The sequence below is a fragment of the Nematolebias whitei genome, chromosome 4, assembly GCF_014905685.2.
Source record: "Nematolebias whitei isolate Nwh7 chromosome 4, NemWhi1, whole genome shotgun sequence".
Lineage (NCBI taxonomy): Eukaryota > Metazoa > Chordata > Actinopteri > Cyprinodontiformes > Rivulidae > Nematolebias > Nematolebias whitei.
In genome coordinates this window covers 54,278,407-54,290,889 of record NC_056501.1, presented here as the reverse complement: position 1 = coordinate 54,290,889, position 12,483 = coordinate 54,278,407, and the positions used below count along the sequence as shown (strand labels likewise).

At 41.4% G+C, this 12,483-nt stretch overlaps 1 protein-coding gene across 1 annotated transcript in view; it reads right to left on the bottom strand.

Annotated features, from left to right (window-relative positions):
- immt (inner membrane protein, mitochondrial (mitofilin)) overlaps positions 1 to 12,261 on the bottom strand; it is a gene marked incomplete in the record, with an annotated part of 102,892 nt that extends 90,631 nt beyond the window's left edge. The window contains 3 exon segments of the mRNA XM_037676044.1: positions 4,475 to 4,661; positions 4,753 to 4,814; positions 12,114 to 12,261. Coding sequence (XP_037531972.1) covers positions 4,475 to 4,661; positions 4,753 to 4,814; positions 12,114 to 12,155 — 291 coding nt within the window.
- Between the last annotated feature and the right edge of the window lie 222 nt (positions 12,262 to 12,483).

Here is a 12,483-nt window from a genome sequence, read left to right as displayed (position 1 = left end):
TGTGCAATGAATCTGAAATATATGAAAGTTTCATTTTTATCATTACATTATGGAAAATAATAACCTTTATCACAATATGCTAATTTTTTTAGAAGAACCTGTATGTAAATATATATATATATATATATATATATATATATATATATATATATATGTGTGTGTGTGTGTGTGTGTATATATATATATATATGTATATGTTTGTATATACATATACACATACTTGAAATATATGGATATAATATGAAATCTGCATCTCCATACAGATCCTCAGCAGAAGGAATCATGAAGTCCTCTAAAACATTCTGGTAGACTGTTGCGATGACCTTGGATTTAAGAAAGCAAAGGTTACCAACACCTGCACTGGACATTGCACCCCAAATCATGACTAACTGTGGATATTTCACACTGGACCTCAAGCAGTATGGGCTCTGTTCCTCACCCTTCTTCCTCCAAACCCTTGGACATTGATTTCCAAATGAAAGGCACACTTTACTTTCATCGGAAAAGAGGACCAAGGAACCCAACAGTTGTAGTCCATCTCCCGGATGCGTCTGAATGTGGTGGTTTTTGAAGCTGTGACTCCCGCCTCATTCCACTCTTTCTGGATCTCTTCCAGATTCTGGAATCTTCTCTGTTTGATAATCCGCTGAAGCCCACGGTCATCTCTTTTGCTGGTGCATCTTCTCCTGCCACATTTTGCCCTTCCACTAGACTTTCCATTGATATGCTTGAACATAGCACTCTGTGAACAGCCAGCCTCCTTAGCTATGAACTTATGTGGCTTACCCATCCTATGGAGGGTATCAATGATGGTCTTCAGGCCAGTCATTATGTCTGCAGTCTTCCCCGTATTGAACTCCATAATGAACTGAACTTAGACAATTGAACCAAACTCAAGCAATTTAATGACACCTGGGGAAACCTGTGCAGGTGCTTTGAGTTTAGTAGATGATTAGTGTATCACACTCAGTTTAAAGCATTCATGCCCTGCAAAATTTGGGCTGATTTCTTCACAGTATTCTAATTTTTTGAAATCCTGTTTTCGGGGGATTCATGAGCTGGAAGCCCAAATTATGTAAAAATAAACTAATAAATACTTGAAATCATTTAAATTGTGGGCCCTGAATCTATCATCTTTTAAATGTTCACTTTTTGAATGTTATTATGGAAGTTAAACAACTTTTCCATGATATTTTAATTTTTTGGAAAGGTATCTGTATTGTGGACTTCAGAAGGAACAAAAACACCTACACCCCGCTGAACATAAGAGGATCTGGGTGGAAGTGGTCTCCAGCTACAAGTACTTGGGTGTACACATGAATAACAACCTCAGCTGGAGCAACACCACCACCAGCCTGATCAAGAAAGCTCATCAGACTCTACTTCCTCAGACGGATGAGACGAGCTGGTCTGGGAAGCTCAGTCCTCACCTCATTCTACAGGTGTGCAGTGGAGAGCATCTTGTGCTCCAGCATCAACGTGTGGCATGGAGGCTGCACAGCTGCAGAAAGAAAAGCTTTGCAGAGAATGGTGAAGGCTGGACAGAAGACTGTCAGAGTCAGTCCCCCCACCATCACAGACATCTACACCTCTAGATGCAGGAAGAGAGCCACCTGCATCATGAAGGACCCCACTCACCCAGTACACACACTTTTTGCCCCACTCCCCTCAGGAAGGAGGTTGAGGACCATTAAGTGTAGAACCACTAGACTGAGAAACAGCTTCTACCCTGAGGCTGTTAGACTCATGAATCTCTAACTAGAATAATCACTGTGAAAAACCACATCATGTTGCTGCTGATCTGTTTCAATGTTGATGTGTTCATGTGTGCTCATCTGCTCACACAGACATGTTCATGTTTGTGCTGATGTTCGACATAATGTTTTTATGTTATGAGTGCTTAGTGTATATTTAGTTGATGTTTTTCTTAGTTCATATCTTAGATGTTATTACTGTTTTTCTTTTACATTTTATTGTTGGATGTAACTGGGACCCTGTGCACATAATTTCGCTCCACCACATGTACCACATGAGGTGCAAATGACAAAGAAACTCTGACTTTGACTGACTGTATATATAAAGGCTTTTTAAAGTGTTGAGTAATGTCACAGTTGATGAAATCATCCCCTGCCTATAGGCTGCAAGTGTGACAGATGTATACTGTATTCTGTGATTAGAATAAAGTGAGCACTGCATGTTGTGATTATCGTGGCTATTTACTGTATTCAGTGATTAGAATGAAGTAAGCACTGCATGTTGAAATTATGTTAGATTAAAAATATAATCTGTGCTCAGTACAGTGGAAACTGCATATTGAGACTGAGCTGTAAAGTAATGCATTACCTTATCTTGCTTAGTCTATGAGTTTCCACCTAGATTGTATGTAAGAGCATTCCAGGATGGATGGGGAGTGCATTACCTTATCTTGGTTTGTGATTGTCCACTTAGAGAGAGCCTAAGAGCATTCCATGATAAGATAAGGACCTGAGTAAACAGGTAATTGTTATAAATGAAGCAAACGAGAAGAGAAGTGTTGTAAGAAATTCAAGTTGAAATGTAACTCATGTGTTGGTAACTGAGGAGCTCAGTCAAGCCCTCAAGATTAGGACTGCTTTTGGGGGCTAAGGGTGATTCCTTCCAGGGCCTTGGAGGAGAGGATTCACTTGCCATTATTCAAAAGGTCTTCAGACAGGAATGGTGAGCGACCACTGATATATTGTTCAGTTGTTAAACTATATACAAAGTAGCAGCGACTTTTCTATATCTAGGTGAAAAAGGTCAGATTATGAGAGTACTGTCCTGTTTCCAGCCCTCTTGAAAAGTTATCATATAAATTGTGTGCTGCCAAGGTTGATTTTAACAGTTTGGTCAGAAGCATTTTTAGCTCAGTGGACAGTCTTGGGAGTTTTGGGGGATCTAATACGCTTTGGGGCTCCAAATGCATAACAGTCCATTCCAAAAAGAGGAGGATGATCGTTAGTGGGCCACCTGTGCACCAGGGTTCAAGATTCCCAACTCAGCTAAATGGAGCCAGGAGATCATTACCTTAGTGGACTCCCAATCCTCTGAACGTCCAACCTGAGCAACAGGGCACTCCCTGGAACCACGCTTGAACTCTTTATTATTATTGATCTTATTGAATAATTGAATGTAACCACATAAACTGAGCTGTTAATGCTGTTCCCCTGCAAATCATTAATTAAAGCAAAGCAGAAAATGTAAAACTCTGGACTATCATTTCATCACTTCGTACTCATGGATTTGAAGAGCTTGGTTCAATTCTAACAAAATAGGAGGTTTTTAAAGGTTTCTTAGCTTTGATTAAACAACACCCTGGAATCTTATGCCTAGATTCTAAAAGATACCAGATCTGTAACAATTGCAGTTCTACAACCGAAGGTGGGCGGCCGTGAATGCAAGTTTCCCCGTGGGCAACGACCCAACTCCGGCTGCTAGGTTGGGCAAGTCACGGGGTGAGATAAGGGTGTGACTTGCAAATGAAGGTCGTTAACAATCTGGGTGAGTCACCTTCAACACAGCCTTAAGCAGAACTAACCTAAGGTTACTCTGGGTAATACTCAAGTGCTAGATTAGTTCGATATACCCCTTGGAGGAGAGGCTGCAGTGGGGTTTAGCCATAATCCTAGTGGTAAACCCTCTGGGTAGATTGAGAAGAGCCTTCTCACAATCTTGCAATATTCTAAACAATGTTTCTAAATTCTTAACGCTCTTAACGAGCACAGAATGTCATGATTTAGGCTTCCTGCCTCTTCTGCTCTTTGCCACTTGCAAGCACTCTTGGCCATGCACCACACCCACTTCTGTGCTCTGCACGGAGAACAGCTGATCAGCTGCAGCACAAAGCTTATCCTGCAGTGTGGGCTGCACAAAAGTGCAGCAGGTGCTAAATAATTTTAAATAATTTATGTTAAATAAAAATTCCATGCTGATAGTGCAGCTCATCTATCAACCAGCCAATTGTGTGTCATGTAAATGGACTATACTTATATAGCACTTTTCTATCTTATCCAGATACTCAAAGTGCTTTCCACTACAATCTGTGCTCTCATTTACCCATTCATACAACACTCTACTCTACAAAACTAATTGAAATCATTCTAAAGAGACTGATCAGAGCTTTATCACATTCATACACTGATGGGACACACATCAGAGGCAATGAGGGGTTCAGTGTCTTGCCCAGGGACACTTCGGCATGTGACTGCTGGTGGATTCAAACCCCCAACTCTTGCATTGGAAGACGACTGCTCTAACCACTCAGCCACAGCTGCCCATGTCCAATCTTATTTGGAAAAACCACATTAGAGCGAGTCCGCAATAAATGAACCATGAAGTAGCGAGGGACTACTGGAAATGTTTTTCCTATAAATATATTAAATAATTCTGTTATCCACTGTTTGTAAAGAGAAGTTCAGAAAACAGATGTTTTTTATTCACTGGCTCATGTTCTTACCTGCTTTTTGAAAGGAAGACCAGTTTCTTGAGGAGCAGGTCCCAGAGCCAGGCCGAACAGCCAGTCTGAATACGGGACATTTTTCTCCACCACAGCTCTGAACTTGTGGTCCCATTTGGCGTAAAGAAGTGTGCCTCCAATGCCACCACTCACCGTCAACAAGCCAGCAACGACCACTTTAGAAGCACTATTGTGATGGAGGAAGGCGGGACAGAAAGGAAACACTTATCATGTGTACACACGTGTGTTAGAAACATGCTCTGAGGTGTGAGCATTACCTGCTCTGTCCTGTTGTGTAGTGCCTGCAGAGCTGCTGATTAGTTAGTCTGCCACAGTTCCTCTGAAGAGAAGCAGCGAACAATGAACCATTAGTGCAGGAAACAGCTTTACATATCATCACCAGATTCCAAAAAAGTTGGGACACTAAACAAATTGTGAATAAAAACTGAATGCAATGATGTGGAGATGGCAAATGTCAATATTTTATTCGTAATATAACATAGATGATAGATCAAACGTTTAATCTGAGTAAATGTAACATTTTAAAGGAAAAATATGTTGATTCAAAATTTCACAGTGTCAACAAATCTCAAAAAAGTTGGGACAAGTAGCAAAAAGTGGCTGGAAAAAGGAAACTGAGCATATAACGAACAGCTGGAAGACCAATTAACACTAATTAGGTCAACTGACAACATGATTGGGTATAAAAAGAGCTTCTCAGAGTGTCAGTGTCTCTCAGAAGCCAAGACGGTAAGAGGATCACCAATTCCACCATTGTTGCGCAGAAAGATAGTGCAGCAATACCAGAATGGTGTTACCCAGCGTAAAATAGCAAAAACTTTTAAGTTATCATCATCAACCGTGCATAACATCATCAAAAGATTCAGAGAATCTGGAACAATCGCTGTGCGTAAGGGTCAAGGCCGTAAAACTCTACTGGATGCTCGTGATCTCCGGGCCCTTTAACGTCACTGCACCTGAAACAGGAATGCCACTGTCAAGGAAATAACAGAATGGGCTCAGGAATACTTCTAGAAAGCATTGTCAGTGAACACAATCCACCGTGCCATCAACCATTGCCAGCTGAAACTCTACAGTGCAAAGAGGAAGCCATTTCTAAGCAAGCTCCACAAGCTCAGACGTTTGCACTGGGCCAGGGGTCATTTAAAATGGAGTGTGGCAAAATGGAAGACTGTTCTGTGGTCAGATGAGTCACGATTTGAAGTTCTTTATGGAACACTGGGACACCATGTCATCCGGACCAGAGAGTAAGTTGTTATCAACACTCCGTTCAGAAGCCTGCATCACTGATGGTATGGGGTTGCATAAGCGCTTGTGGCATGGGCAGCTTGCATGTCTGGAAAGGCACCATTAATGTAGAGAACTATGTTCAGGTTCTAGAACAACAGATCTAGACGTCATCTCTTTCAGGGAAGACCCTACATTTTTCAACACGATAATGCCAGACCACATTCTGCAGCAATCACAACATCATGGTTATGTAGGAGAAGGATCCGGGTACTGAAATGGCTAGCCTTCAGTCCAGATCTTTCACCTATAGAGAACATTTGGCACATCATAAAGAGGAAGGTGCGACAAAGAAGACCCAAGACGATTGAACAGTTAGAGGCCTGTATTAGACATGAATGGGAGAGCATTCCTATTTCTAAACTTTAGAAACTGATCTCCTCTGTCCCCAGACGTCTGTTGGGTGTTGTAAGAAGAAGTGGGGATGTCACACAGTAGTAAAAATGGACTTGTCCCAACTTTTTTGGGAATTGTTGACGCCATGAAATTTGGAAACAACAGATTTTTCCCTTAAAATGATACATTCTCTCAGTTTAAACTTTTGATCTGTGATTTGTGTTCTATTCTGAATAAAATATTAGATGTTGGCACTTCCACATCATTGCATTCAGTTTTTATTCACAATTTGTTTAGTGTCCCAACTTTTTTGGAATCCGGTTTGTACAGTCAGGGACCATAACAGGCTGTAAAATGTATTAAATTAAAACTACTGCTCCAGTTAAATACGCCATTAACTCCTGACAATCATTCCTGTTAGTCCAGCTGACTTAATTCAGTTTGTAAACACAACCACAGCTCTGACTGGACTGGGACGTTGAGGAAAATGAGACCGGATCTTGGAGTTTTTTTTGGGGGGGGGGGAAGTCTCGTTCTAACTGTTGACAGTCCTCGGTCTTCTTCAGTGAGGTCAGGACTGCAGGCACCTGGACTCTACTACAAATGAGGCTATGCTGCTGTAACGATGCAGGATGTGGTTGAACATGGTCTTGATGAAGGTCTTCTATGAAAAAGATGTCTGCTAGATGGGACCAGATGTTCTAAAATCTGTAGATACTTTTCTGCATTGATTTTGTCAGTTGTACATGCCAGAGACAATAATGCACCCCCACACCAGCAGAGGCAGGCTTTTGAACTATGTGATGATAACAGTCTGAATGGTCCCTCTCCTCTTTTAGTATGAAGGACGTGGTATCTATGATTTTCAAAATAAATGTCATGTTTAGCTTTGTCTGACCACAGCGCAGTTTTACACTTTGTCCATTTCAAACGAACCTTGGTCCAGAGAAGACCGCAGCGTCTCCAAACGGTGTTCACATACAACCTCTGTGTATGATAGAGCTTTAAGCAGCATGTGTGGACGGCCCAGTGAGCAGTGTTTACAGGCGGTCTGTGAAAAAGTTCCTGAGCCCAAAACAGAACCAGACCTGGCTTTAAAGCAGTGGTTCCTGAGGGTCTGAAGACAACGACCATCTAATGTTAACTTTCAGCCTTGTCCCTCAGAAATCTCTACAGATTCTTTAAATCTGTTGAGAACATGAGTTGTAGATGATGCAAATTTAATGTTTTCTAAAGTTTCTTAAGGAACATGATTCTGAAGTTGTTCCACTAATTTTAGACAACTTTTCACAGATTGGTGAACCTTTGCCCATCTTTACTTCTAAGAAATCCAGTCTCTAAAAAGCTCTTTTTATTCCTGACCTGTTTACAATTAACATTCATTCAACCTTTATTTAGACAGGTAAATCCCATTGAACCTCGAGCCTTAACATAATTTGTGTTCATAATTCAATTCAATTCAGTGCAATATACTTTATTAATCCCAAAGAGAAATTAAATGTTGTTGTAACTCATCCTCGTTTCATTGAGGTGTTATAGATGCTGATGGCTGTAGGCAGGAAGGATCTCCTGCAAAGGTCCGTCCCACAGCGGATCAGAAGAAAATGGCAGCAGATGCCATCTGATCCATCCACCCAGATTCAGCTGACCTCTCGGTTCCCCTGGGCTGCAGGATCGCCCGAATGCCAGGCAGAACTCCTCCCAGAGATATGGTCACTCCTCCCAGTAGCCTGCCGAGATCCTCGTCACTGCGGACAGTCAGCTGCAGGTGCTGGAGGACGATCCTGGTCCTTCTGCTGTCACGAGTCACATTTCCTGCCAGTTCCAGAATTTCAGCAGTCAGGCACTCAAGCACAGCCGGCAAGGAGACGAGAATGCATCTACCGCGTCTCCTTTTCAACTCATTTGAAAGTTTGGGTAATAGTTGAGATATTATTTGATATTTGAAATGGTAATCAGCAGCTCCTGGTTGTAAAAACCATCTTGTTACGCATCATAACAAATGTCCCAAAGTAAAAAAAGTTTTGGTAAAAATCATTACAGTTGCACTGAATCTAATACCAGAGGGAACAGCCATCCATCCATTATCTTTACCCGCTTATTCCATTTTGGGTCACGGGGGTCGCCGGTGCCCATGTCCAGCAATCACTGTGCGAGGGGCGGGGTACACCCTGGACGGGTAGCAAGTCCATCACAGGGCCACATAGAGACAAACGAGACAAACAACCATTCACTCTCTCACTCACACCTAGGGACAATTTAGAGTTACCAATCAGCCTAACATGCATGTTTTTGGTCTGTGGGAGGAAACCGGAGCACCCGGAGAAAACCCATGCATGCACGGAGAGAACATGCAAACTCCACCCAGAAAGGCCCCTGGACCAGGGTTTGAACCAAGGACCTGCTCGCTGAGAGGCAGCAGCTCTACCAGTTGCGCCACCGTGCAGCCCACCAGAGGAAACAATCATCCAGAAAATGTGATTTACATCCAGAAAGTTTCCAAAAGCAAAATCTCAGAATGAATGTAACAGAGCTACTACCCGAGCAGTGCAAGTCTAGATGTCTGGTCTGGTAAAACAACTTACATCTGATCTGTTTACTGTGTTTTGTTGTGATTGACATAAGAGTTTATATCACTGAATTCACTGTTAAATTAACATTTTGCAAAACGTCCCAAAATTTCTGTATCATCGTCCTGGATGACAGAGAATCTACACCTGCATAAAAGTGAAGTCACTTCAAACCATTAGATGTGAGATTTCCTCTTTTCTAGAGCAGAATAGTATGAATGTTGGTCAAAAAGAAGAAAACCTGCATTTACAAACTGTTTTTGAAGAAAATTAAGACATTTCACTAGGTTATAAACATGTCAGTCTTTGGTGAGAAGAGTCAGGAGTGTGGAAGAAACCAAAATAGAGGTATGTTGTCATAAAAAACAATCATTCATTCAAACTTTTTTTACGCAGGTTAGTCTCATTGAGCCACAAGGACTCAATGGAATTAACTTGTATAAATAAAGGTTGAATGAAAAAGAATACTAAAACAGGAACGTCTGTTGGTTTTTGCCAAGTACTTTTTTCATTCAACCTTTATTTAGACAGGTAAATCACATTGAGCCCTGAGGACTCATTTACAAGAGAGACCTAATTTCAACAAAGAATGATGAAAACAATGGATAACAGCGACAACAATAGACAGTTATAAAAAGGCATACAGATTTTTTTTTTACAAATAAGATGGCTAAAAAAAAGTAACAAAAAAACAGCTAGATTATAAGGCAAATGTAGAAAACTAAAAACAGGAACATGTCTGCATTGGTCCCTGCCAGGAGTCCAACAGATTCTCAAAGCCACTTAGAGAGGTCAAGGTCGAGAGCTTCAAATCTTTTTGTAAGATATTCCAGGAAACAGGAGCGGAGTAGGAGAAGGCCCTTTTGCCTAGTTCAGTCCTCATTAAGGGAACACTGCAGGTAATAATGTCCTGAGAGTGCACGCTGTAGCTGCACTGAAGGCAGCAGACCAAGAAGTGATTTCAAGATGAAAATGTACCAGTGAGAGAGTCTGCGTGAAGTTAATGATGTCCAGTTAACCAGTGAATACAGGGTGCAGTGGTGGGTATGATACTCACAGCCAGTTATGAATATTAGTGCACCGTGATAGACAGCATCCAACATCCACAGGGTGCTTGTAGGAACGTTCATGTAAATAATGTCAACGTAATCAATGGAGGGAAGGAAGGTCACAGATACAAGGCGTTTCCTAGCATTCAGAGTTAGACATGATCTGTTTCTGAAAAAGAAACCCTGTTTAACTTTCAGTTTCTTTACTAGGTTTTCCACATGGAGCTTAAAAGAGAGATGCGAGTCAACCAAAATACCCAAATATTTATAGGAAACAACAAACTAAATCGGGACACCATTTGAGGATGAAATCAGAGGAAGAACTGCTGGGACCAACTTCCTATTTGAAAAAAGCATCCCTTTGGTTTTGTCGGCATTTAGGACAAGTTTGAGGCGGAACAAATCTGTCTAGATGATGTTAAATGCCGATTTCAAAAGCTGGAAAGCCTTTTCAACGGTTTTAGCTCAGCAATAAACAACTGTGTCATTAGCACAGAAATGTATGGATGCATCAGGGATGTTTTGACCTACATTACCTATGTAGATTGTAAAGAGGGTGGGTCCTAAGACTGAGCCTTGTGGTACACCATTGTTGACTGTTAAATAACTGGAGGAAGTACCATTATGTTGAACACATTGCCTCCGGTCTGAGAGATAGTTGGAGAACCAACCAATGGTGTGTTCTGAGGAACCGATTACGGAGAGCTTATGACACAAGATGTTATGATCCACAGTGTCAAAAGCTTTAGACAGGTCTAAGAAAAGTGCAGCACAATAATCCTTAGCATCCAGTGCTTCAACAATGTTATTAAGAACCTTCAGTGAAGCAGTGGTTGTGCTGTGTTGTTTCCTGAAACCAGATTGTTGGCGAGGTAAGATGTTAAATGAGTCCAAGTAATTTTTGATTTGAGAGTTTATCAGTTTTTCTAGAACCTTGGCTAAAATGCAGTTTAGAGATTGGCCGATAGTTGTTCAGTGAGGTGGAGTCACCTCCCTTCATCAAAGGAATCACAAAGGCTGTTTTCCAAGCATCTGGAATGGAGTTTTGGCTTATGGAGAGATTAAAGATGTAGGTCACAGGGACTGTGATGATATGAGCGGCCAGCCTTAAGAAATAAGGTGGAAGTTCATTTGGTTCTGCAGATTTTTTAGGATCAAGACTTTTTTAACAGTTTATTTACCTCACTGACTGAGAACGGAGAAAAAGAGAAGGTGTGATTAATGTGATTTGACTTTTAGGAGGGATTTGATTTGTAGAAGATAAGAGGGATTTGATTTGTAGAAGGAACTTAGCAGATGCTTAAAATCACTTAAAGAGGTCAAGGTTGACAACTACAGATCTTTGTTCAAGGTGTTCCAGGATACAGGAGCGGAGTAAGAGAAGACCCTCTTCCCAAGGTCAGTCTACAATAAATGCTTAACAGTCCTGGAAGAAATGAACATCACCCGGCCGCCACCTTTCAGGCCAGAGTTTCAGTCCAAGTTCATCTTGTTCAAATCCTACATTATTTTATGCTCAGTCTCATGGGATATATACAGGATATATACAGGATATAGACAGGATATTTTATAAGATGTTTTGCTCAGAGTATGTGTTGTGGAATACTCGGCTTCAAGTCATGTAAATCTGGTTGCTTTTTGTTTTAATAAGCTCAGATCTTACAGGGGAGTGGTGGTGCAGAGGCTAGAGAAGGTGGACCTGTGATAGGAATATCACCGGTTCGACTCCTGACCCTGACAAAATCAAAATGTGGGTGGGAATGTGAAGCATGACTTCAACCATTACCACCATTCTGAGTATCGTCATTGTTTCCACTGCTGGAAAAACGGAGTCAGAGCTTTAAACTGCAGGGCTCCATCATAACTAGTCTGTTAACAAAATAGCTCAAGATCCAGTGAATAGATTTTAATGAATTTCTCAGAAAATAATCATTTGATGTACGTTAACACCTGACTAACTTTTGAATCAACATGAGTCAAGATGGCTTCCACAGTTGTGACCTTATGACAGCTAAGTCAGAGCTGAATTGAACGTGGTAGTGGGTGAGGGTCATCCCTAATGTTTAATGATCGTGTCATGATCTCGCGATACCTGACGAGGTTCCGCAGCACGTTAACTTTAAACTGTTACAACTATGTCACTTCTCCTCTGAGGGTCCACGTCCAAAACTCTGAGCTGAGAGGCGGGCGATATGCATTTTACTCGCACTGAGGTGAAGTTTTTCAACCTTTATTTATATACACGTTAGTCTAGCTCCAACGCAAAGAGAAGTTAAGTTGTGACCTCTAGACTTCAGTTCTACACGTTGGACTCGGTGTGAAACCTTGAGCTGCAGCTGCGGGTCACTGAATGACACAAGGCGGCAGAAGTCTTACCCGGGCTGTGGACCGAGCTCCTCGCAGACAGATTCCGAACATTCTCCTGGCTTATTTTGATTATTTGTTTTGCTCTAACCTGACCCGAATCAACCACACAGATTCACCTGAACTTCTAGCTTCTTCAGTCTCTCTGTTGGCTTTACTTCCGGTTAAAACCGCCATTGGAGGCTGTACCGCCACCTACCGGTCAAACATGAACTGCAGGCAGGCTGGTTTTTTGTTTGTTTTGTTTTTATTAACAGCATTTACAACAAATATGGCATCGATATCAGAGATATTTGAATTTGAAAAAGCCAGCACAGGTTGCTTCCAAACACACAAAGAACTAATAATTTTAATAAATTAAAAAATAATAATAATAATACAA